Here is a 25,971-nt window from a genome sequence, read left to right as displayed (position 1 = left end):
GCATAGGATTTTGTCAAATTTCAAGTGTTTAAGCAGAAATTTTCCATGCTAGATACCTGCCCCAGGGTAATTTTTAAAAGCCTTTGAGGAAAAATAGTTTATAGCTTTTTATGAAGGGTGGTTTGGAAGCGGTGCTCTTTTTTTCTTATCTTAAATGGTTCCTGTAACCTTTCCTCTAAGGAGTTCAGGTACATTGCAGGCTTTGGAAGAAGCATTTGAAAAATGAGTTTAAGGGGATTCCTCTTGTATATTCTCAGTGAAACCTCTGCTGGACTGAGGTGGCACAGAGGAGTAAGCCATCTGTTTGAAATAACAAGGCAAGCATGAGCAAGATTTTGGGTGGGGGAAATGTTGGGGATCACTGGCAAAATAGATTCAAAGAACAAAATCATCAGAAATAAACTGTGTCTTGATGAGTGGTGCGAAAATGATGTGGGAGGGAAAGGAAAACGTGTCAGTATCATTTGGGAGGTACTAAAATAGCTAGAGGAGCTGAAGTGCAGAGCCTGGAACTAGTTGAGTACAGAGCTGAGAGCGAGAAGCATTGGGGCTGCGTGGGAGGCTTGGAAGCAGGAGAGACAGAGCTGATGAGCTGGGCTCGGAAGCGTGGTTGGTGTGGAGGGCTGTGAGGCTGGCTGAGGGGACAGGGAGGAGTCTGGCAGCAGGACCAGCAAAGAGCTGGCTGGTGCATGGGGAAGGCTGAACAGCAGCGTCAGGGTGAGACTGATGGGCATTTGGGAAGCTGGAAAACAGGATTTGCTGGGCCAGCTGACTGGGGACGATACGAGGATGGCTTTTGGAGGTGAGGTGAGGATTTGCTGGACGCTGGGTTAAAATTTTGCCTGAGGAGTGGAAGCAGGGGCTGGGGAAGAAGGGGTCACACTTGGGGTGGAGGCCGAGGGAAAAGCACCGGTGCCTTGGCAGATACAGGTCCAGCAAGAGGGGAACTCAGTGCTGGAGAGCTGCTGGGGAGTGGGGTGCAGGGAGGTGGAACTGAGGGTAGTGAGAGTGGAAGACTCTGGGCAGGCCGTGCTGATGGTGGGAGCAGGGGAAGCAGGGATAAGCTGTGCTAGGGAGCACTCTCCTCCAGTGCCAGGAATGGCACCCCGCATGTCTGAGTCTCACCGTTTTGTTGCTGCCAGCAGGTAAATCTGACAGGCTTGGGTCTCGTCGTCGTTGATGCTGGGTTTGTTCCGAAGATGGTGACCTGCTGCCACTGTCAGTTATTCCATTAGAGTGAGTACCATAAGATCAGTCAAGAGAGCTAAGTGAGTCACTACCGACAATGATTTTTGTACGTGTTGTTAGGATGCCACGTGAATACATTTTTCAGTAGTTTTTCAACACTCGTTTTTTAACGTAACAAAATATTCCACACAACTTGACACACTCCGTTTGCAGGGTGTAATGCTACTATTTGCTAACTTCTTAGTATGTCACAGACAGATACTGCTGTTTGGTGTGCAATGACAGGAATGAACGAATCAAGTTTACACAGGGAGATGAGATGACAAACAGGAGTGGATAGTGAGGATCTAGAGTTGGGACAAGGTGGGTAGACCTGAACAACAAGGGCAACATTGTTACCAACAGTAACTGGGAAGAGAAATATGGCAGGGAACTGTAAGACAAAGAAAAGCCAGAGACCTAGTTATCAACATAATGCGAAAAGCAGAGGGGTTTTGTGAGGCCCCATCTCCCGTGAAACAAGCCTGGAAGGCCATTCATTGCGACCGTGGTAAGTCTGCACCATGTTCTAGGCTTTTCTTTTGTACTCCCTTTTCTCCCTCATTTCCAAGTTTCTTACGCTCATCTTGACTCCCTAAAAGAAAGTGATGAAGGTTGCTCTCCCGTGGCTGGTTTTGCAGTGGTTTAAATGGCCGTTGATATGTGCGTGGGGGTTTGGAGTAAGCGTATAGATAAGAAGCCCCACAGCCCATTACCAGGTAACGAAGCAGAGGGGGTGGACTTTGTTCTCATATTATCTGTCAGGCCCCAAAAGTCCTAACAGGGCACAAACTGTCCCTTCCCAGCCCCTGGGGCTTCCCCCACCCTGCCCACAGGCCAGGACCCCAGGACCACCCATTCCTGCCCCAGCAGTGTTGCAGCAGGTCTGGTCTCCAGCTCCCCATGGCCCTGCCGAGCTGGACTCACCCACAAACGGATGTCACCATGGCTCTGCCTGATGATCTGGTCTCTTGGTTGAACCAAGCCACCATCTCCAGGTCTTTGCGCTGCAGGGTGATGATGGACCCGGGCTGGCGAAGCCCCTGCCACACTGGCCATGTCGTTACTGCACTTGGCTCCCAGCTTTTTGCCTTGCAGGGAAGAGCTGTCCCTCGCTGCCCCCTGAAAATATAATGGGAAGTGGCCATGCTTACGAAATCAAAAGCCCCTGGCCTTCCTGGCTAGAACCACAGAAAGGAAAACAGACAATTTCCATCACTTTGTAAGGGTTGGACTCCAGTGTGTGAGTGACTGCAGCGCATTTAATCTTGTTCTTCTTTAAATGTCTGTGGTAATTGATTGACAGCTTTGCATATTCCTTTCTATACTTATTGCCTTGAATTTGGTGTTCTCGATCTTTACTTCACTGATTTGTACTTGGCGTCTTTTCCACTCCCTTTCTCATCCTCCCTTTCCCACAGCACTGTTTGAGCAGGCTACACAGCCTTTCCATTTCCCATGGCCCCGGCTCTGCTACTTTTCCCCAGGTTGCTGCTCCCTGCCTCTCTGGGAATGTTTCTGTCAGACTCTCTGCTGCCTTTTCTCATCCACACTGTTTTTTGGTTTTTTTCCCTCCTCACTTTGGTTCTTTTCATCCCCAAATTGGCTCTTCCTTTTGCTTGCTTTTTTGTGGGCTGGTTGGTAACAGTTTTAGCACACTGGCAGCCTAACTGGTGTTGGCATCCCTGAAAAGAAAGATTTTAAGGAGTGATTTTAGGTGAAAAATATAATAGCTCTGTAGGTGTTTCAGAAATTTCTTCCAAAAATGGGGGCAGCAGAGGAGAAAGCAGAAGCTGTTTGTTTGTTAGCAGGGGCTAATGGTGGCAGGGGCTAGCAAGGTGACTGATCAGAAAGTAAAGTTGAGCTTTTAATACTGCATGAGAAATGACAGGTAAAGAAAAACCTTGGAAGGCAAGACACGTGGGAAGAAACAGAGAAGGAGAAACTGAAAGACAGGCATAAGAAGGCGGTGTAATGAGACTAACAGGCAGTTAGATGGTGGCGATGATGGAGGTAGCACCGCACTGCTGAGACCAGAAAGAAATCTGATGCAGTAACGGAGGGCTGAGATGACCACTGCAGGGAACAAGAGTTTTAGCTGGTGTCTGTGTTTGGAAATTGTGACTTTGTACCCACCTCAGTGCTGTGAAGTGAGCTATTCCGTAGGGCACCCCTGCCAGCCTCCTCCTCAACAGCCCCCAGTCTAACTCATATGCTGTCTCTCTGCCGAGCTTGTACCCATTCCCATGTAACACCCTTCAGCCCTTGCTGCTGCGAGTGAGACGATGTCAGACCCTGGCCCTCGTTGGCAAAATGACCCAGGTTAGATGGTTCCTGCAGCCTGCTGGAGGTTCCTAATCGACTAATAACTTTTCCACTTTGTGGAGCAGGCCAGCCTGCTGGCCGAGACTCCAGTTTCTGGGATCTCCCTCCCTCCTGTCCATAGCAAGTTGTTCAGGAACAAGGGGGCTGCAGATCTGGGTGAGGAAGGGTCTTGCTTCTAAAGGCGCAATTCACCCTGTTAGAACAGCACTCTCAGAACTGCATCCAGCAAAGCTTGTTTTTCCTGTTCATTTTTTATTCTGGTTGTTCCTGGAGGGTTTCTACATGTCACCACCACCACCACCCCCTCCCTCACCTTCTGTGTTCCCATATCTATTTACATATCGGTGTGTATGTGTTTGCAGTTGTCTTTTTGAAGGGATTAACAGGGTTTAAGAACAGAATGGGGCTCAGTGACCAAGAATGTTATCTGTTCCCAGAGATTTTGCCTACCTTCCACTGAGCTGCCCTACTGGTACATTTTTTTTACTTCTGGCTTCAAATGTATCAGGAACACAAATAAGTATTGTTGTAATTTCATTCTTTTAATCTGAAAGGCCCACTTATCATTAAGTAGGGTGCAGGGGATCACCCCATATGCCCAGCTGTGACCAAGGTCTGCCTTGGCAAAAAATTAGCTTGAGACACACCTTTGTAAGTTTATCACCACGAGACTTTAAATTGTTATCAATCTACTTAGTTTACTTGGAGCAAATAATATGCCAATGTAACTGGTGTTAATGTGTTTCTGAACTACACGTATGTGTGTCTATATATATATTCAAATGCATATAGATCAGAAATATATATATATATGTATATACACACACACACACGAGTGTGTGTACATGTCTTTCTGTAGTTGGGTAATAGGTGCCATACAGAAAGACTTAACATTATTCAACATTTCCAGTTACAGAGCTTCTTATTTTTTCTAAAAGTATCAAAATACTGGTTTTTTTCAGATTTTTTTTTTTTAAATATTTCTTTAAAAATGGCTGATTTTCCAATTGCAATGGTTCAGCTGTTTCAGAAGAAGGATTAAGGAATGCTGTATTATGAGCCATTGTTTTAGCAATTCAACGACATACCAATGTACCAGTGATACCCGTTTAAGGCAATGGAATCTACTCCTTCAGCACCTGTACTATGAATAAACCGGCACGGTGAGAGGGAGAATGTTAATCTGAATGTGATGTGCTAGGTCATGTACTCGCATAACTTTATCATTAAAACATCTTTGGACTGTCTAAATATTTCCTAATTGGAAAAGTACTAAAGATGCTATATTAGACCTTGTTTTGGTCAGGGGAAAAGGAACTCATTACAAAACCAAAGTTGATGGTTGGGTAAGTGTGAGTGTTTGTGGTGTAGCTACATATGGCATGAGCAGTTGAAGTCCAGAGCGCTAACAGCCATATGGGGTGGTTGCGGAAAGTCTAGTATCACAAAGTAGAGAGCAAGTATGAGACAAATGAACCAAGAGAAAGCAATTTAACAGACAAAATTATCTGATAACTCAGGCATATGACAATTTTGTGAAAGCTCTGGAGAAATATGATCTCATCATTGAGATAGAGAGCTCTTCTGGGTCAAATGATCTAGCCTGTGCAAGTAGGTTGCCAGCCACTCCTCCATACCCAGTGTAGCATATGGAAAAGGAGGATGTTGAAAGTAATGAAAAGCAGAAAATTGTATAAATTTCTTGAAGAAAACAGTAGGATGGAAAGATCATTTTAAGGTCAGCAAACCTGAGAACAAAGATATGAACAACGTGACACATTTTTGGGGGGTTTGTTATGACAAGTGTGTATATTGGGAAGAAAAGAATCTTGACAATAGATTGTCAGAGGGAGATGGTAGAATTATCTGTTGGAATTCAATAAATATTCCTCCTTTTATGAGGGCTTCAGGCCTTTTCCCCATCTTGTGTGCACATGAGATGGTTGTCGTTGCTTTCTCCAATAATCTGTTCCCCATTTGCTGCCACTCTTGGCTTGAGCAATTGTTCTGGTTGCTCTCACAGAGAAACTTTGGATTATGTTATAGGAAATGGATCTCACCAAACTGACTTGCAGTTTTTGTTTGGGTTTGGTTGATTAAGGTAGTAACACTGATATAGTGGATTAGAGTGGTATAAAGCATTTGAGTTGATACTGCACCATGTCTTGGCTAAGAAGCTAGTAAGCCATCAAATCGGTTGGACAGCAATGAAGGAGTTAAACACTAGCTAACTGACAGGCCTCAGCAAACCTCATCACCTGACGGAAATCCTTCAGAAAGGGTTTGGCAAGGAAGGGTCCTGTGCAGGTCATTCCTCTCACTGCCTGGTTTACTGCTTAGTAATGTCCAAGAGAGAGTCATAAAATGATTTCTCATGGAATCTGCAGAATTCAGTAAGACATGCAGAGTTGAAAATATGAAGCCATAGCTACATATAGTTGATCTATAATGAGGGGATCTGAAGAACAAGCGAAAAACAACAGTGCAGTGTAAGGCTGTTGTCTAGAAGATTTTATGCTTCATTAAAAATTAAAAACAAAACAAAACAAAAAGAAACCACAAAACCCCCATAACTATGTGTTACAAGAACACAGCAGATTAATGCTCTATATTTTGTTCTTAGTATTTTCTCCCCTCTTTGGGATATGTTAGTTCCAAAGAGACATTTAGATCTCTGACTCCTTGCTGTGTTACTTTTCCCCTAGAAGCCATTTCTGCCCTTTCCTTGAGTCCTATTCTACTGTCTTTCCACCTTGCCTGTGGGAGCCCATTCTGCTACCCTCTGGTTACAGCAGAACTAAACTGTTTAGTGTGGAGTGGTTGTGTTAATAGACTCACCACACCTTGACTGAGGAATGCCTTGTAGTTACCCAGTCACATTAAATCATGTTTAATTGAAGGTAGGATGAGGTAAAATGCAAGTAGAAGCATTAATTCATTACATCTAAAATAGACAACACAATTACAAGTATCTGGAAAAGACATAAGTGGAGAAATAAAAGAAGAAGTTCATCTGATCTACTGACACGGAATGTATTACAAAGGTGGGGTTTGTTTTGGATTTTTTTTCCAACCTTTTTTATTTCCGGGTGACTTGTCCCTCTTCTGACAAAATGGATTTCAGAATTTTCTTTCCTTCTATTCCTCAGGCTGCTTTTAGGTGATTTTCATCTTTGGAGACCTTGCATTACACAGAACTCTATATTGGGGTCTCCCATCAGAAAACGTCTTCAGAAAAAGCCTTGGGACTTCACCTTCAGGTAGCCACTGTGAATCTTCCTGTTGACCTTGCTTGTGGGTGGGTGGGTTTAGCTCTTACAGCCAGTCTGCACTTTGAAGTTTTCTAAGGGGTCCAGATGGATTTCACCTGTCACCTTGGAGCTTATTCTATCCCTCTTTATGGTCTGACCATTCTCCTGCATTAAAATAAGGATTCTCATGCTTCCACAGATACGCAAATGTCTTAGAAACAGAGTTGTCTCCTAGTGTTTGACTAGCTCATAAACAGCTTTGTTCCCCCAAGGAGGCAAGTCTCTTCCATATCCCTCTGGTGATTCATTGACATGTTTCAACATGAAATGTGTCTTTTGGCAGGCCTTATATTCTGTACTAGTAATTTAATTAAAAAATATACATGATAAGAGTATCTAAATAGGGTAAATTAGTCTATTTTCTGATTCCTGAGACAGGTATGATAATAACTACTCTGAGGCAACAGCGTTTAAGGTAAACGAAGCCCAACCTCCTCCTCCTAGGCATACTCTGACAAGGAGTCCCTGTACAGAATTATTTAGTGCTGTATTTATTTTAATTGCTATACAGTGTGATTGCATCTTCAAACCACTTTTGAGAAGAATTAAAAGGGCTCACTCAGTCTCGGGCCCTGTGAGATCAATGGACAATCTGACTGACTTCAGCTGGCCTTGAGAGCAGCCTTTGGTGCATTAGAAGTCCATAGATGGTGCAGTGAGGGGAGAATTGATGTGCAGTGAAAAAAAGGTTGAAGGCCAAAGATCAACCCATATTTTCTCTTGTAGCCTTTATAATGGTCTTATGCAGCCAAGAAAATGCAAAAATACTGGCTACATGCCATCATGTATAATAATTCTGCATTCGTTTGAATGACTATTGTAACCGTTTAATGTTAACACAAGTAAATTGTTAATACATGTGATTGCAGATTTCTTCATAATATTGTTTGCAGGTCAGAGATAGTGACCTCTCTCAGTCATCTCTCTCCATTTCTCAGGTCATACCCATGCTAAGAGAGATTTAATAACTAGTAATGCTGTTAACCGCGTGAGTTTGAGGATATTCTGGTAAAGATGTGTGATGTACCAACCATCAGCCCTGAAAGGAAGAAGCCTTGTGAGCAAGTACATTTTCAGCGGTTTAGCTAGTGCTGTCCCTGCTGCTGTCTGAGAACACACAGGACACCAGTTTCCATTATGGAGTTTCCAGCTGGAGTTCATGTACATCCACACTGCGGGGGGGGTGGGGGGGGGTGGGGGGGTGGGCGCACCACAAATAACTTCCAGAGTAGTCCTGTTGTATCTTTATAAAAACAAAACAAAAGGTTGAAGTTGCATCCTCAAGAAATCCAGGCAGTGATGGTTTCATTGCCAGCAGGTTCAGGGTGAAAATTTGAAAAGTGAAAGAGAGGCAGTGTTGCTTGACTTCTTTGATGGTGCAGACTTTATGGGACAGAAATAGCACGTTGTGTTTGCCAGTAGTTATGGCTTTGCACTTAATTTTGCTACTTCAAATAAAAAGTGACGAAGAGCTTTCTAATGGGGACAACACAGTAAAATGCACAGAGGACTTGAGAGCTCTCTCCAGGAAGAGCAAGAGGGCAGAACAAGTGAGCACAGGAGAGGAGGGAATATGCTGAGTGTCAGACTGCATTGGCCTTCTCTCCTTTTATCCATGAACATGGAACATCTCCTTTTCTGTTGTTTCCTTTGCTGCTTCTGTATGCTCCCTGCCACGGTGAACCACCCTGGGGCTCTTACACTGCAGCAGCAATGGCAGCAAACACACATACACTGCGGTGTCTTTGGGAGAGAGAGACTGGGAGAATTCATCTGTTGTTAGTAGTTGGGATTCTCTGCTGGAATGTGGAAGAGTTTCCCCTCCAGTGAATACTGATTTATTTGTACACAGTGGAAAGCTTCAGGGCAAAAGATGGGAAAAATCTCATCCTGAATGCATCATAGGTTTATGGATAGGCCTGTTGCAAGTTGCAGAAAATTTTGCACTCCCAGACTCCAACAAATAAAACTATTTTTAAAAAAACATACAACTGTAATCCTAAGTGAGGTTATTGTTACACATTGTGAAGGGATAGTTTGCTTGGCAAGAACAGCGGCTTTAAATGAGAAGGGAGGAGTATTTGTTCATAGTTCATTGTTCTGAGAAAGGGGAAATTTTGTAATATATTGACATGGTCGTATTATTTGTCTGATTTAGCAGTATAATTGTGGTGAGTCTTTTTCATAGGAAAATTTCTACTTAATAGAAAAGCCTGTTTTATATGGTTTGAAAGGTCTTTCTGCTAGTGTAAATTATGTAAGAGAATACCATGTTATATCTGTTACATCAGTCATACAAAATCTAACTTGTATTACATTTCCTTGTTGACAGAAAGGCAGATTTCCACTTCAGAGATCTCATCATCCTCCTTCCTGTGAAAATAAAATGAATCAGAAGGTGTTAGTTTTCCTTCTCCCAAATTTTATTTTTGCGATATTTCTTTTTGGGTTTTTTTGTAAAAGACAAAAAAACCTAACAGGTGAGTAAAGAATTTGCTAACAAAGACTTAATGTTTTCTAGAACCAGGGACACCTTTCCCAAATGCGTTAGAAAGTAACTCTGGAGGCTACATGATAAACAATACTATGAAAATAGGCAAGGCCCTGTCATCTTAGCAATGTATGAGAGGAAGAGCACGACAAAAAACAGGTGACATAAGTGTTATAATATCAATCTTGCTTAGAGTAATATTGCTAACATGTTGAAATTTTTCATTTTAACAAACTTTTCACTAAGCAGGATAGTTTATTGCATTTTTGCTGTAGTGGAGTCTGGTGACAGTAAACAAAGCAATTGTTTTAGTGTCTTCATTAGCTTTTGTATGCAGGAAGATAGATTGAGTGCTATGATTGTCACAAAGATCTTATATAAGTCTACTTCACACTAACAGTTCAAATGTCTTCCTTGGTTGCAGGTGCTTTTCCTAATCCCACTGAAGATTGGCTGGCGATTCAAAATGATCGCAAAAGCACTCTGGCTTCCGTCTGCTTGAAGAACAACTTTCTAAAATCAAGAAGCAAACCGGATTCTCACATAGCAAACCAGCTCTTTGTGGAGCACAAACATAAATTTATCTACTGTGAGGTGCCCAAGGTAGGATGCTCCAACTGGAAGAGAACTATTTTTCTTCTCCAAGCAGATTTGAATGCAGAAGCTTCTGAAATTGAGCATGACCACATCCACCAAACCTCGCTGATCAAAAAGCTGGCGACTTACCCTCCTGCCACACAGAAGGTATTGCTGAGCAATTACACCAAAGTGATGTTCACCAGACATCCCTTGGAACGGTTGGTTTCAGCATACAGAGACAAACTTCTGCACTCGGAGCCGTTCTACAGTATCACTGTCGCTAATGAGATTAGGGCAATGTTCAGGAAAAACAAAAACTCTTCCGAAAAAGTGAGTTTCCAGGAGTTTGTCAACTTCATTATAGCAAAACCACCAAACGCTCTTGACATTCACTGGAAACCAATGTTTCTGCTCTGTGATCCTTGCAACATTCACTATGATATTTTGGGTAAGTATGAAACTCTTGCGTTAGACTCCGAGCACGTTCTGAAGGTCATTGGAGCACCAGAGAGCCTGCACTACCCCAGCTTGAAGAGGTATGGCTCAGAGAAACGAACTAATGGTGATATCACCTTGGAGTATCTCAGACAATTGAACTCAGAACAAATTGAGAAGGTAAAAAAATTGTATCAAATGGATTTTTTCTTGTTCAACTATACTATGAAATATAAGGATTATTTTTCCCTGCATAACTAACGTAGATTAAACAAAGAACAGTTTGCTGTGTACAAAATAGGCTGAACTTGTCCTCACAGATGTTTGACGGGTGGGTTGGTAACTGAATCCTGATGAGATTTTACTGGTGTTTGGAGACAGGGTTTATCATTCTAAGAACTCCTATAACAAATCCCTGCCATAATCCGTTGTACTGTACAGTACTTACATGAAATTATTGTCTTTCTGTTGATCATTAATGGTATAAGTTTGTTTCATGAAGACTGTTTATAGATGATAGATTTTGGGTTGTTGGTAAGAGATAGGGGAAGGATGAAGAATGTTGTTTTTCACAACTAATATTTTTAGAACACCATTATTTTCCCTATAAATGATTTTAAATTTATTAGAAAACCCCACACGAAGTAATAAATAATCTGCTTTAGACTCAAACCACTCTTTGTCTGCAAAAGCCTCAATCATGGATCCTGTAGGAAAGAAGCAAATAACTTCAGATGCTTTAAGCTGCATTATTTGAACTGAATGCCCAATTATATTCCCCTCCAGCAGTGCTCTCACCACAGCCCACCGGCCTCCTCCCTCAAGCAGCGCAGTTGACAGCAACCCAGCCAGAGTTTCCCTTTTACCTCTTCAGAATCTTCTGATGACCAGGTCTGGTGTTCATGGTGGATTTGCAAACTCGTTTCACCACCTTTGTGAGCATTATGGTCTAACTTAAGAGGGAAAGTCTGAACAGCATATCTTTTTTAAAAAAATATCTGTTCTCCAAAAGCACTTACCAGCCAGTCAACTGACTGGCCAGCCAGCGCAGAAGGACAATATCTGGGTGTTCCCCATTTGTGTCTGCTGGAGCCCGTGAGCCCTTGGGACTTACCTGAGCATGACTTAGGTGGGCCAGGGTAACCTCAGATAATACCTTTGTTCTACCTGTTGCTTTCTCACCTCACAGGAGATTGAGTGCAAGTAAATGCTAGGATTACTGTGAGGAGAGCAATGAAGCATGTGGGAGAAGCAATTCAAACCGTTATCCACATTTACACCCCAGGTGGCTTTGGTTTTGGATCACTGAAGGTTCTATAACTGCTACTATACTAAGTATGAGACTTGCCCCATTATTTTTTTTTTTAATCTACTGCCTAGTCACACTGAAAATTAGTTTGTGACCATTGTAATTGTAGCAAGTTTTAGAAACCAGTCATGAATATTAGCACCATCTTTAGGGGATGTCAGTCTCTCAGATGCACTTAGTTCCTCTCAGCTACATCTGCAAATGTACAAAGTCTTGCAGGCTAGTTTTGGATCCAAAGCTGGCTCGCAGCTTCTCATTACATAGAAGGGGACAGGGACAAAATAACTTAATCACACTGCAGCCACCAATCTGTACAGCCATCGCTGCCAGCAGCATGGCCAAGGGAGACGGAAAAGGACACTGGCAAAAATGGATGCAATAGGACTGGAGTCGTGAGGGTTGTGAAGAGAGCTCCTAGTGCAGGGAGTGGGATATGGGGGTGGGCTACCCCAGAGGGAAGTTGCAGTGATGTATTGGATATCGGCATGGTGACAGGAGGAGGCAGAGGAAGAAGCTCTCTGCATCGCTCCTCGACAGCAGATGGTACACAAAGCCAGGGCTACCGTTGAGTACATCTGGCAGCTCTTGCGTGGCTGACTGTTCCATAAATAGGGCAGCTTTGGCACAGGGATAGATCCAAAGTAAGAAGAGCAAGCAAGAACAATAAAACATTTATTTTTTTTTAAATAGCTTGTGATTTGATGCAGAGTGATTCATGGTTCTGGATCTTACCCTCACCACCACCGTATTTGGTGTCCCAACAGTCCTACTGTCCCCTGGTACTGGGTTGCTCACGCTGCCCGGGCAACCCTGTAGTTCACGTGTTTTGGGGTTTTTTCACTTTTTAATTGTGCTGAGGCAGGGCAAGCTGGAAATTACCCCCATAAAATTTGAGGTTTTGCAGAGGGATGCAGACTCTCTTTCTTTCCTGAATCAGAGCCATCTCCAGCTATGTGCTTCATCCTACTTTCTTTGCCAGATCATGCAGAGGAATAGAGGAGTAAGGTCTGCTTCATAACTGGCTTCTGCATGACAGATCCCTCCAGGGCTATAAGCTTCAGCAAAGATACTTTAATTTTCTGTCACCATCAGCCAGCCTAGGACAACTCTGAAGAAATGATACTTGCAGAGTTTGCTAGCTGTCTTTTCTACCAGCACTCTAGCGTTAAAGCTCCCCTCCAGTTTCTTTCTGGCAGCTGTGAGTGGCTTTCTGTTCTTATTCCCTTTCACGCAGGATCACATACTCTTCCTGCAGTAGTGACAAAAACGGATGGCTAATTTGTTCATCACAAGCACTAGTCAGTAACGGAAGGCTACCTAACAATGCAGAAAAATCTCTGTAACTATTCACAATGGATTTCAGATTTGACATTTGCCTGTAGGAAACTCTAAGTAGCACATTGCCTGGACCCGCTGGCTGCTGTAATGCTGTTTGGCTGGTGTGGGTCTCTGCAGAGGACGTGGGTGTGCATGCCTGCACATATAACAGTTTTAGGAAGCAGTGCCATACAAGAACGGTAAAAGCTGTGCATTACCGATGCTAACAAAATGAGAATAATGGGTTGATATCTGTTGGAAAAATAGAAAAAATGGGCATTACATTATAAAGGATCTTGTAACGTTCCCCTGCAGCCATCTTTTAATGCTCAGGCCCATTCACTGCATTGCCATTTCTGTGAGCTTTAGAATACTTCCTAACACCGCTCCCCCCGCACCAGCTCCCTCCGAGAGCTGCTGTGCAGTGGAGCAGCAGTATGTCAGAGCTCTGCAATGTGTTTCAGAGTTGGTGAAAACAATGGTGACTTGCTGCATGTTCTAAAAGGCTTACACAGCTCGTGAAGATGGGCATAAGTCTGGGCTGAGCTCAAAAAATGAGTCTGCAGGAGAAAATTGCAAGGTCTTTAGTACTTGCATTGAGCTGGCTGTGTTTTTTAGTGGTAGCTGTCAAGCAGCAGTGCTCACAGAAAGCTCTGGGCTAGAATATTTCCTGGTGTGTGAGCGACTGCCCTTTGCCCAGAGCAGAGTGGGGACTAGCACCTTGTTTTCTCCCCAGGTGAACCCCACGATTAATTCCACTAGACAGTATTGAAAGTTTGCTGATGAAAGGGCTCACTGTTATGTCATTCTTGATATTGTAATGTAATAAAAGTTGATGAGGGCTCTGGGCCTTGTCCTAGTCAGCTCACAAGCACTGCAAGGCACCTGTAAACTTTATGATGAAAATAAGACAACTGTCTCTTCATCGCCTGGGAAAGAGAATTCCTGTGCTGGCTTCCCTACAAGTGTACTGTCCGGAACAAAGGCTCTCAGCTGAGCCGGCCTCCCTCCTGCCTTTGCCTAGAGAGGAGCCCCCGGTGGAGCTTCTTCCCTTCGGGTGCCAACTCTGGGTGATGTTTTCCTGGCAGCAAGGTGGGTGCTTGCAGCTGGGAGCAGGAGTGGAGGCGGCATGGCAGGGCTTGGGCCCTGGGGTGGATTTTCAAATCTAGGGAAGGGAGTGCCATAATTCACTTTCTGATTTATTGTTCTATGTCTGTGATATGTTCATTGCTCTGTTTTGGGTTTAATTACTGTAATAAACTGTAGTGAGTTAACACAATCTATTTGTTCATCCTTCTCTGTAACATCTGTTTTAAAAAAAGATAGTACTTGGAGCTGTTCCGTCAAACTGTAACATGGACCACGTGCTATTAGACAGCAATAAATACAAAGCCATTTGGCTCTGCTTTGTTACATTAATATAAAGCTGTCTCGCGGGACTTCTAAAGAATTGAAAGAATTAACAAATGACTGTTCCAGTTTGGAGAAAAGATAGAGCTAAGTGGAGAAAGGAAGAGAAAAAAAAAATCTTGCGAAGTCAAGCTTGCAGCTTTCCTACCAATCTGTCTATCAGCAGTGAGGATATACGAGAGAATTTTCCCATGCTCATGGATGCCCCCCCTCCCCAATCCTTTCAGGACAGGTATCCACAGATGTGACATCACACTTTCTTTGTGAAAGTATTACAGATGTGATACACCATGTCACCAGTTGTTCCCTGAAGCAGACATTTCCTCCACTTAAAGGGGATGATTCTTCCCGTAAGTCCTCATTTTTCTGAAAACACTGTTTTCAATGGGAGTCTTAACAGGTAAACTGTGATTAGTGGTTTCTTGTTCAGAGAACTTCCCAAAGCAGGACAGCTGTGAGTGGAATACAACACGTGAGCAATGAGACTTTGAGTGCTTGCTGCTGCAGAAGTGTCCTTTGACTGAGGGGAAGAAGAGGAAAGATGTTGCACATCGAACAAACTGCAGCCCTCGCAGCTGGAAGGTGATTCTATTTCTGCATTCAGACTGTTAGTACGTCAAAAGTTTTAGCTCCATGATCTCTGGTTTTCTTGGCTTGTCTGTCACAGAGGTAGAACAAGAAAAAGAAAAGGAAAAAGGAAACAGGAAAAGAAAAAACGTTAATGTTTTGTGGCTGTGGTGTAGGCCTGGCATGGTTTCTCCCTGTCACAGTACTTCTTACCTCCCTCCCTTCTAGAATTCTATGCTAGGTCATGCTTTAGTTAAAAGAAAATTTATCAAATTATATAACTTGCGTAAATTAATGTAAACCAAATAAAATCAGAAGAGGAGGAGAATTTACCTGATGGAAGTGTCTGAAATTTCAGGAAGCCCTCTTCGCAGAAAGATTTGACCACGTGTTGAACATGCAGTGACAACGCTGCTGCTGGTAAGAACTACTTTTATAGAAAAAGCTCAAGTGATCATGAACCTCAGTCAGTATGCTGAGATTAAAATTCCAGTGAAGCAGCAGGTCAAAAACCAGTGATCAGGTCTGTGAAAAGGAACCAGCATAACAGGGAAATAATCAAATTAATACAAATTATTTTCCTGAAGATTTTTAGCATCCAGTAACTGAATTGTATATTTTCTGGTCTTTGTTAGGTTTGTGTCTGGAAGGCTGAGGTTACGGGTTTGGCTTTTTTGGGGTCTTGCTGCACAGCAAATACTGCTGCACAGCAACTATTGCTACAGGTAGAGCCTCTTAGGTTTTGTAATTTTAAACACAGCGATGCTTTTCTTTGCAGTAATATTCTTTGTTGCTGTGCAGAGCCAGACGTGTCAGAAGCTGGATTTGTTCCCCAGGTTCCTGTTGCTGTGGTTTACACGCTGCGGGGCTCTGGGGAGTACCCTGCCTCCCCGCTGGCAGTGGCTCTGTGCTGCATGTCATGCATTCGGCACAGCCTCTGCCAAGGCTTGTCATTCTGCTCAGGTTCTGGGGTTTTGTTTGGATCTGAAACAGATTTGGCCTCCACATTCTGCAGACTGAAGGCTTAGGAGTTGATGAGAATATTTAGTCTCCCTAAAATTGTAATAATGCACATTAAAAACAGTTCTGAATTAGCTGTTTTAACCATTTACTTCACATATGAACGGTTCTATAAATTCTTTATAGGAAATTAAGTCTTGCAGCCTTATAAAGACCCTGTATTGCAATTGCTGTTTGCTTTGCTTTACTTTTTTTTCCTGACCTGTGTTCTAATAAACCTTGCATTTTGTGAGTTTAGAATATTTTTCTGTTTTGCAGAGCTTTTGTTCGTGTTGAATCCTCTCCAGTTCCAGGTGGTCTCCACCTCTCCTGAGCCGTGATGCCCGAAGCTGGGTGCAGTCCTGTGGCTTTACAAGTGCCACAGATTGGAAGTGTGAACTCAGGTACGCCACATATTACATTCCCATCTGTACTGTGAATTCCATGTCACCCTTGCACCAGTGCATTACCACTTGTGTTTTTAAGACCGAACCATAATCCAAACATCCCAGGACTTAAGACGTGGAGTCCAATCCAAGCTTTTGAACCTGGAGCTATTCAAACTCTCCAGCCTCATATGGCCAGACTTTTGGACATTTGGTTCCCCCTCCCCCGCCACTTTTGGCAGCTAGCACCCTTGGAAATGAGACGGATTGAAACTCCGTCTGTCTTTGGAGGAACCAATTATTCATCCCAGTTCATATGGGGCCACCTGGTGGTACCGGGCGGGCGAGGCAGAGAGGGCTACCCGGGAGAGGCCCTTGGATGGCTGATGTGTTTCACTTCTTTTTGACCTGACGTCTTCTATCTCAAGACTCTTACGCCTGTTCTTTCTCTTCCTCTGCTTTGCTCCCCTTCTCTCTCTGATTATCTCCCTTTCCCTGGAGCAAGAATTCAGTTGCGACTTACCCACTAGTGGCTTCTTTTCCCAGTGGTTTGTTCACCAGTTTGGCACAAGCCTTCCTCCCTACCTCGCTAAGACGTGAGGACCGCTTACCTTCTGACACTGGAAAATTACCTTGTGCTGCTCCAGCAGAAACTTCTGGTTTCTGTTTTGCACTTAGCTCCTCCCATGGTGAAAGCCTACTCTCTCTTTCTTTAGTTTTTGGCCTGTGACTAGGCAGGAAAATACGGCCTTATGGATTTGATTTATTAGTGCCCTCGTTAAGCTCTAACTGAACTTTATGGTTCAATGTTATTTAAAAATGAATTATGAAGACAGTTAATTTTCAGGTGCCTGCCTTTGAAAAGGCATGTTTTTTGTGTGCTTTGATTCACCTCTGTCATTGTTTCAGGGAGACTTTCATCCATCCACTCTCTTTGAATCTCTCTTTATGATTTGACCTCCCTGCGACAAGCTGACGCACAGGGTACGGTATACGGTTCTGTACAAACATCCGACCTGCCATGAGGCATTGTCTGCATGAAGTGCAGCTCAGTACCTCTTTTATTAATCTCAGCTAGAATTCTGCTGATGTACTTACAGGATGAAATCTGCACGTAATGTTGTTTTCCAGGAATCCGTATGCATGTGTATCAAAGGGAAAATGTTTTCATGAAAGTGACCACAACCTGCCTGTGAGGAAAATGCAGTTCCTAGAATGAAAATGAAATTCAGTAAACAAACCCCCCAGGCTCCTCATATCAGTGTCCCTGTATCCTATCAGCTCACCATTTCCATTTCTGAGGGTGCTTATGTCCTCATGAGGCAATTTCTCAAACTCTTCAGCAAGAAATTTGATAACATTGTAGGAGAAATAGGATTCATTATTCCTCCAGGTGGTACACAGACACACGCACACAACATTAGGTTCTAGTTAATAAATTTCATAACTAGTTAATGGTCACCCTCGCCAACTTAAGAAAAAACCCAAACAAACACAAAAGAACCCCCAGGCTGAATCCAAAGACTGTTTCTTCACATCCACAACAATCCTACTGGGGAAGCAAAGGTCTTCTCCTTGCAGTTTCAGAGAGGATGTGGTTTTCTTTGCTTTCCATCTGGTCACCATGTAGCCTGGCAAAAATGTACTTACCTGAGGCAATAATGTATCAGATGCACAAGTGAAGTACCCTTGACAATTTTTCTTTGGTTTTCTGTATTTTTTCCATGATGTTAAAGTCCATGATAACAGGGGTTTTATGCCAGTTAGTGTAGAGCATTTTTCCGCTAGTACTTTTGCAGGGTTGTTTTGTTTATCACTGTTTATTAGGACGAATTGTGCAGCCAGACCTATTGAAAGGATGGACCAGTGGAAAGCACCCTGAATTCAGGAGGTTGGAGGAACACTTGGCTGCGAAGCCACCTATTCTGTCAGAGGGTTCGGAAGAATTTACTGAAAGATTGAGCACCCCTGGCTTATAAATGTAATAATGTAGTTCCTTATGAAGAAGAATGGATGGTTTAATCCTGTCTTCCTTTCAGTGGTTTTTTTTTCCTGCAATCTGCTGTCTTGGAAAGGGAAACAGAGATGGAAATCCAATGTAATGATCTGCAGTCTCAGTTTAGTCACCGAAGAGAACTCTTTGTGCTCCTAGCAATGGCAGAAGCACTAAAGGTAAGTGCCAGACGTTAGCTCAGCACAGGGACGTGGCAGCATTAACTTTTGCAGGTGGGTCCTGGGTTATTTGTTCATGTACAGAACTGAAGAATCCCATCAGAACAATGGTGTAGGAAATGCCAGAGTTTATCCACTGGGCTGGAGGAGAAGACAGAGGAATTCATATTATGATTTGAAAAAAGATAACAAATGAAACAGACAGATGGGTGGCCTGAGGGAAAGTAGACCCTCTCACGGTTGCCATTATTGATTTCCTTAAGCAGAAACTGAGCATTAATATTTCTTTAATGCAAAAATCAGAGATTATTTTCCATTCAGCCTACAAGCGGCTTTACTTTCAAAATCGTATGAAAAAAAAGGTAATTAAAAATTCGTACCTGTTAGCACCAAACAAGCTCGGAAGAGCCAGGCTTTAGGCGTACCTTTTACACGCTACTCTGCCGACTTTGTGGCTATTGCGGCTGCAGCACTCGGCGCGGCAGGTGTGCGGTGGCTCCCACTGCCGCGTTGGCCGGGCCCGCAGCCCCTTTGCGGGGGCGCTGCCGCCGGGGCCCTGGGGCGGGGCGCGGGGCGCGGGGCGCGGGGTGCGGGGCGCGGGGCGCGGGGTGCGGGGCCGCGCTGCCAGGCGGCGCCACTGAGCCGCTCAGCGCAGGCACCGGGCTTCACTCTGCTTCGGGGCGCTGCCCCGGGACCGGCACCCCCCGGCGCGACCCGCGGAGCGACCCCGGCAGGGCGGGGCGGCGGCGGCCGGAGCTGTCCGCGGTGCTGAGCCGGCCCCGCCCGCCCGGCCGCAGGGCAGGGGCACCGCCCAGCCCCCCCCCGCCAGGCACAGGGGCACTGCCCAGCCCCCCCACCCCGCCAGGCACAGGGGAACCGCCCAGCGCCCGCCCCCCCCCCCCGCCAGGCACAGGGTCACCACCGCCCAGCCCCCTCCCTCCGGGCACAGGGTCACAGCCCCAACCCCCCCCCGCCCCTTCCCCCCCGAGGACCAGGCAGGGACCGCCGGCGCGTGCCTCTGTTGGCACCGGGTTTACGCCCGCGGCTTCGAGTAAAGCAAGGGTGGGCAAGCACTTCTCATGGGCTAACGCAAAAAAAGCGGGGAAATATTTAATTTTACACAATGACAACAAAAACACCAGAGAAATCCTTTCCTGAATATTTTTGCCAATTATTTTAATCTTAATTCCATCTTGTATTTCTATTTTTATTCTATATTCCAGTTGATTCCAGAGGGCAAATAGTCAAGTCTTGTGAACAAAAGTCCTCGCCAAGTTCTTCATCATACTGGGATCCAGTCTATGGAGTTGGGACAATGCGGTGCCAACAGGCGTGCCGGGAAGGTGCCAGGAAGGTGAGCAGTGTTCCGGACAGGCTGGCACCCATTTGCATCAGGTCCCGCCAGAGAGCGCCTGTGCGGCCCAAACAGCCCTGAAGAACATTCTGAGTAATTTTGCACAAGCGCACACTAGACCCTTCCATTAAAACACAGCTGCTTGCTCATGGCTTACTGATCCCTCCTGCTTACTCTCCTCGAAATGCCCTCATGCAGCATTGCTGGCAGCACTAGAGCGCGTCTGTCGCTTTCCGGGATGGATGTATGTTTGATTCTTAGTGCAGCGCTGTCAAATGAACTGGCAAAGCAAACTGTGTGAACAAAGAAAGCTTTAACTTAGTAAAACTACCCACCCACCCCCTAGCTATTCAGTTGCTCAGTAAGACATTATAAGAGTGTTCCAGAAATTTCCTTCTCAAAAAGGGAGATAAAAGTCTGCGACTGTTGGGATATGAATTTTTGACCGCATTTGTGCAGTAACATCTGTCATTAAAAAGACAATATCAATTCAGGTACCATGCCAGATTCAGCATTGTAATAAATACTACCAGTGATGGTTTCTGTGGAAAACATTATATTCTGCTCTAATCTTTGTTAAAATCTAAACTAGTTATTTCAGACTTTCAGTTTTCTCCATAATTCAAGAGTGTTCTGATAATTTATGCTTTTAAATGTCTTAAAAGTGGAATAGCCTCTTGCTGAGATGTCTGTGAATCCCTTCTGGTAGGGAAGAACCATGACTGGTTCTTTAAGCACAGCCCTGGACTGCAGGGTGAGCAGGTAAAGTTAAACTCCAGAAGCAGCCTGTTGTATACACAGTGAGGTACATCCTGCTCTTCTTTACACAATTCTACAAAGGGAGTAAATCCACAGAATTTAACGTAATCATCACTGTAAGCACAGGCAAGTATGTTCTGGGGAGCTATAAATGGCTAGCCAAAGGTAACAACTGTGCTTACTTAAAACATAGAGCTAAGAAGTGGTTTCACTGGATTAATTATCTTTAACTCCAACCTTCGTGCTGAAGTTCTCAGTCGGCTCCCAGGGAGCTGGGGGAATGTGGCTGTTGGGGTTCAAGCGTTAACCTGTAATCATCCCAAACTCACGACAGCAAAACTTCCTCTCATTTTGCTATGATATTTTTGTGCAGATTTCCTGCTAGAAGGACAGCTGTGGAAGATGAATCTTTTATTGAAGCCAAGAACAGGCGAAACAAGCAGAACCCATGAGAGTATCTCAGATGCTCTTCCACGAAGCTGCAGGCCCCTTGAGGTGGGAGCACACAATTCACTGTCAAACTAACAGCCTGCAGCCAGTGATGCTGCAACCTGCCTGCTGCCTTCGGCACATGCTTCCCATCGCGGAGCAGCACGCTCAGGGCCCTTCCTCCTGCCCCCTTCGGTTCTGTTCCCTAGGCCAGCAGTGACAGTGTGAGGGAGAAAAGTAGCGGTGACAGGCTCAGAGGGAAGTGGGAAGAAAGTGCCTTACTCTTCCCCTTCTGTAGGGAAGAACAGCAACCGTCTGCAGCGTGAGATGGGGCAGATGTGGGAGAAAAGTGGGGTTTGTCCCACGTGTTTTCCCCTCCGTTACGACCTTCCTGCTCTTTACTCTTTACCTCCTGCGTAGCTCTTGCTTCCCCACCCTGCCCTATGCTGTCACCCTGCACTCTACACACCAGCAGGCCACTGTGAGTCATTTTGGTAGGAGAGTGCTGCGTTCGCTCCTGCCTTCCCCCTGGCCTTAGCCCTGTGTCTTTGCTCGCTGTCCCGGCTGTCACCTGAGAATCTCAAACACTTGCAACCCCTCTTCTCAGGGGGAAGTGGCACCTGGCTGTGCTTGAGGTATGTTGTCCGTTGCCTCCCTCACTAACTCCCACTCTTGCATCTGAGCATGTGAGGCAGCTGAATTGTTCGAGGTACTTTTACTCAGGTGTGGAAATGCAATGTTCAGACTCGGAAATGTAATTTTAATTCCAGCCACGAGGGGACCTTCGTAGTTTATTGTCTCTTTCCTGCAGATTGATCTGCTCCGTACACCAACATCTATGTGACCATGCTCACTTCCACCAATATACTACTTCTCCCTCCTAGCCAAGGATCTGCTTAAATCCCAGTATCCCCTGCTAAGTCAGCTGTCATACCCTTGGAATCTGCGTTCAACTTTATTCCGCTGCTTAAACCCAACAGCACCTTTCCTGTGTTTCCCCAGCAGCTCTGGGTTCAGGTCATCAGCTCTCCGTAGCCTCTGGGTTGCTCGGGAGGAACACGATGGGGTGCAGCTGAGCCGGCAGCAGGGCTGGGGAATGGGAAAAGTGATGTCTGCATGTGCTGACCCGCAGATTCTGGGCCAGAGATCCAGGGCAGGGGACAGCTGAAGCATTGTTTGTGCTACTGCACATCTTAATAATCCAGCCACAGTGTGATTTTTAAAATTGCTGCCTGAGTTACAGCTATGCTGCTGGTTAGGTAAAAGCAAATTCCTCAGTCTTTTTTTTCATATGATGTTCATTGAGCAACGGCCAGAGTTTATATCAAAAAGACTTCAAGTTTTGCACAGAGAAATATGGCAAATAGCCCACAAAACTCAATACAAAAAATAAAGAGCTCCCATTTATTGCAACAATTGCTTTCACATCATATAGCCTGTGCTCAGAGTCTCAGTCTCCTCTTGTACACAGCAGCTACGTACTTGGATAATTTGATCTGCTTATGTTTGAGTGACAACCAGAGAATGTGACTGTAACATGCACTAACTCACTCGCTTGATCTCAAGCAAAGAGCGAGCAGCTGAAACAGCCAGCCAGGGTCCCCAGCCTGCCTGTGCCTGGTGGCTAGTGAACGAAGCCCACCGCATCCTGGGCTGCAGCCCAAGCAGTGTGGCCAGCAGGCTGAGGGAGGGGATTCTCCCCCTCTAATCCGCTCTGCTGAGAGCCCCCCTGCAGCACTGCCTCCAGTTCGGGGGCCCCCAACATCAGCATGTCACAGACCTGTTGGAGCGGGTCCAGAGGAGGCCACAAAGATGATCCAAGGGCTGGAGCAGCTCTCCTGTGCGGACAGGCTGAGAGGGTTGGGGCTGTTCAGCCCAGGGAAGGCTCCGGGGAGACCTTATTGTGGCCTTTTGGTACTTAAAGGGGCTTGTAAGAAATATGGGGACAAACGTTTTAGTAGGACTTGTAGCAATAGGACAAGGGGGAATGGGTTTAAACTGGAAGAGGGTAGATTTACATTAGCTATTAGGAAGAAATTCCTCACTGTGAGGGCGGCGAGGCACTGGCACGGTTGCCCAGTGCGGCTGTGGGTGCCCCATCCCTGGCAGTGTCCCAGGCCAGGCTGGATGGGGCTGGGGGCAACCTGGGCTGGTGGGAGCTGTCCCTGCCCGTGGCGGGGGGTGGGAGCTAGGTGGTCTTTAAAGTCCCTTCCAACCCAACCCATGCTGCTCTGTCAGCTGCACCAGGCTGGCCAGCTGGCCAGCCCAGAACCTGCTCGGCTCCCACCTTCTCCGAGCAGGGAGGCATCACCCTCCCGCAGGGCTGCTCCTGCCAGACACCACTCCTGAGGGGAAGTCAGCCCACCCCCTGCTTTTCTTATTTTACTTTCCAGGTGGAGCTGTGATCTTCATTTCAGCCACTGGGAGGAACCTTAGCCCCAGTCATGAAAGGCCCGTAGGCGAGGGGGGATCTCCCCTTGGGTCCCACCAGCTTCCAGGACCACGTATCTTTCTTCAAGTCCTGAAAAAGGGTCTTCCTTTGCGAAAACGCACCCATCTGCTTTCCCCCCCCCCCCCAAGTTGTATCCTGAAGGAGATATTGTAGCTACTTATAAGCATCATCTTGCTTGTATCTATTGCATCCCAAGAGAGACATGCGAATCACAACTCTCAATTACTTTTCAGGTCTTCTCATGCTCAGGTTGGAATTGAAGGGCATGGTGTTTCTCAGCTGTCATGCTCTAAGCCCTCTCAGAAGTCTCATGTGGGCAATGAAGTCTTTTGTACGTGCTAAGCAGGCCAAGTTGAACCAAGGCTCCACTCGAGATCATGTTTAAACTGTTGTCTATAAGAAATCTTCTAAATCTGTTAGAAGAGTCCATCGCACCTTTGCCTCTATTGTCAAGGCTTAGACACCCTATGGGAATGCAAACAAAAGGGAAGTAAAAATAAGCAATATGTTAATGATAACAATGTTTAGAAAGGGATTTCATGGGAATGAAATAGTCTCTTTTTTTTTTTTTTTTTTTTGCCAATATAAATAAACGCAGAAAGTTCTTTCTGTAGCAGGAGTGTGTGAAATGTGAAACCCTGGCAGTGAGAAGCAGTACCGATATGAATCAGAGTGACTGCGATAAACAGAACCCTTTACCCTGGAGGTGGGAACGTGAGCTGGTGGTTACAGAGCAGAGAGCAAATCTGAAGCGCCTGTTTCTGCCCCTGACTCACTATGTCTGTAGTCAACTGTGAACTGTCTGTACATCAGCTTACCCTTCTGTAGAGCAGATATCGGGGGCTCGTCAGAGATGCTGACAGCCCTTTGCTGTCAGGAATGCAGGATTTCATGAGTGGAAAGTACGAGTCATTACCGCTTTGTCAGGACACAAGTACCACTCCTTTTGTTAGCACAGTTGTAGGTTTACAAGCCAAGGTGGTGATACGCGGCTGACTGAGGAATCTCTTCATTCTCCTGGTAGCACTGAAAGCCTTCGAGTTACTTCTCAGGCAAACTTCAGAGATCAGTAGCTCCTTAAAGCTGATATGCTACAAAACCAGTCAGTGAAACCTACACCTAGTCTTATCCAAGCAATTGCCACTAATCAATATTATTAAAAGGATGCTTTTCTATTTTTAGACATGTATTAATCTATCAAAATCATTGCATGTATTTCGTTTCTATCTTCATTAGCTGAAAGTAAACCCTTTAGAACTGTATTTTGTAACTGAACTATAAACTAATCTTAGCCCTACACAGAGTGAGTTGGTGGTCTCAGAACCATCGCTGAGGTTAAGGTTTCCCAAATAAGGAAATCTTTTAAATAAGGTTTCTTAATCATAGAGCGCACGTAATCCTGCAACTGCAGAATCAGCAGACAGCAATGGCTGAAGGAGGCTGGGAACTGAAACCTTGTTCTGCGCGCAGCAGGACTCCCAGGGGTTCCCGCCTGCCCTGCGACAGCTCCCACTTACCCTCCCTCCCGCGAACAGACTGCCTGTCCTGCCTGCAGAGCGGAGCTGCCACCGCTCCCTCCATCCCTCAATGGGGCCAGCCGGCATCTGTGATCTCAGGCACACACTTTGAACCGGCTCCCGTTTTCCTTAAATTTATTGCCACGAGTCTTCTTAGGAAACCATCAATTATAAAATCATGCTTTTGAGTAAACCGTCACAATTTTAGGTACGCAGTAGGCCAAATCTGTCTTCATCTTTTGAGGCTGCTCTTCTGCACTATAAAATTTGAAACTAACTCCAAAGTTAATGATACAAGAGGTGACTCTGTATCTTCATTCAGAAAGAACTTAAAGCCCCCACAGCCTCCCACAAAGGAGTTGCTCCCGCAGGCACTGTGGTTTGCTGCCTGTCGGCGAGGCGCCGCACTACCAACCATTTTCCTCAGTGCTTTGGTGTTCTGGCTCAACCCGGTGGTAGCTGCCAGCCTGCCTCAGCCGCTCCCGAGAGCTCCGGCCGCTGTGTCCCGGTGGGGACTAGGGCCAGCCACGGCTGCTGGAGCCGCACATCCAGGCTGGCCAAACTCCCGGCCCGGCACCGCTTGATTCTAGGAAGCGTCTGAAGGCACCTGAGTTGGTCTCCGTGCGGGTCCCAGCTGCCAGCACAGGTGCCTGGCAGGTGGCTCGCTGTCGAGCTGCCCGCTGGAACAGGCTTTTCCAGGGGCCCGGCATGGCCAGCTGCGACCCCAGCGAGGGCACAGGTGAGCAGGGACGGATGGTGGCACAGGACCACGGTGTGTCACCCCAGCGGGAGCCGGCGGCCCAGGCGCGGGGGGGCACAGGTGGCCAGAGCAGGTGGGAGAGCACAAGGAAATTGCGATAAACCAGGAGAGGTGAAACTGAGGCCTTGAGCACCGCCCTGGAAACGGCTGCCTTCACTGATCGCTCAGCTGG

General features: G+C 45.6%; 1 protein-coding gene across 1 annotated transcript; it reads left to right on the top strand.

The window, feature by feature from the left end:
• Positions 1 to 725: 725 nt before the first annotated feature.
• Positions 726 to 10,847, top strand: LOC101921098 (carbohydrate sulfotransferase 9-like). Its single transcript, XM_005231553.3, has 4 exons — positions 726 to 802; positions 6,702 to 6,812; positions 9,196 to 9,343; positions 9,779 to 10,847. The coding sequence occupies exons 3-4, from the start codon at positions 9,250 to 9,252 to the stop codon at positions 10,627 to 10,629; spliced, it is 945 nt and encodes a 314-aa protein (XP_005231610.1). The 5' UTR covers positions 726 to 802; positions 6,702 to 6,812; positions 9,196 to 9,249; the 3' UTR covers positions 10,630 to 10,847.
• Positions 10,848 to 25,971: the final 15,124 nt, after the last annotated feature.

This window comes from Falco peregrinus, chromosome 1 (genome assembly GCF_023634155.1).
Source record: "Falco peregrinus isolate bFalPer1 chromosome 1, bFalPer1.pri, whole genome shotgun sequence".
Lineage (NCBI taxonomy): Eukaryota > Metazoa > Chordata > Aves > Falconiformes > Falconidae > Falco > Falco peregrinus.
Note: the sequence above shows the minus strand (reverse complement) of the source record. Positions and strands in the feature narration are given on the sequence as shown.

Coding starts and splice junctions, on each gene's coding strand:
- LOC101921098 (XM_005231553.3), top strand. CDS start 9,250: ATGAATCAGAAGGTGTTAGTTTTCCTTCTCCCAAATTTTATTTTTGCG. Junction 9,344..9,778: donor AAGACAAAAAAACCTAACAG/GTGAGTAAAGAA, acceptor CCTTGGTTGCAG/GTGCTTTTCCTAATCCCACT.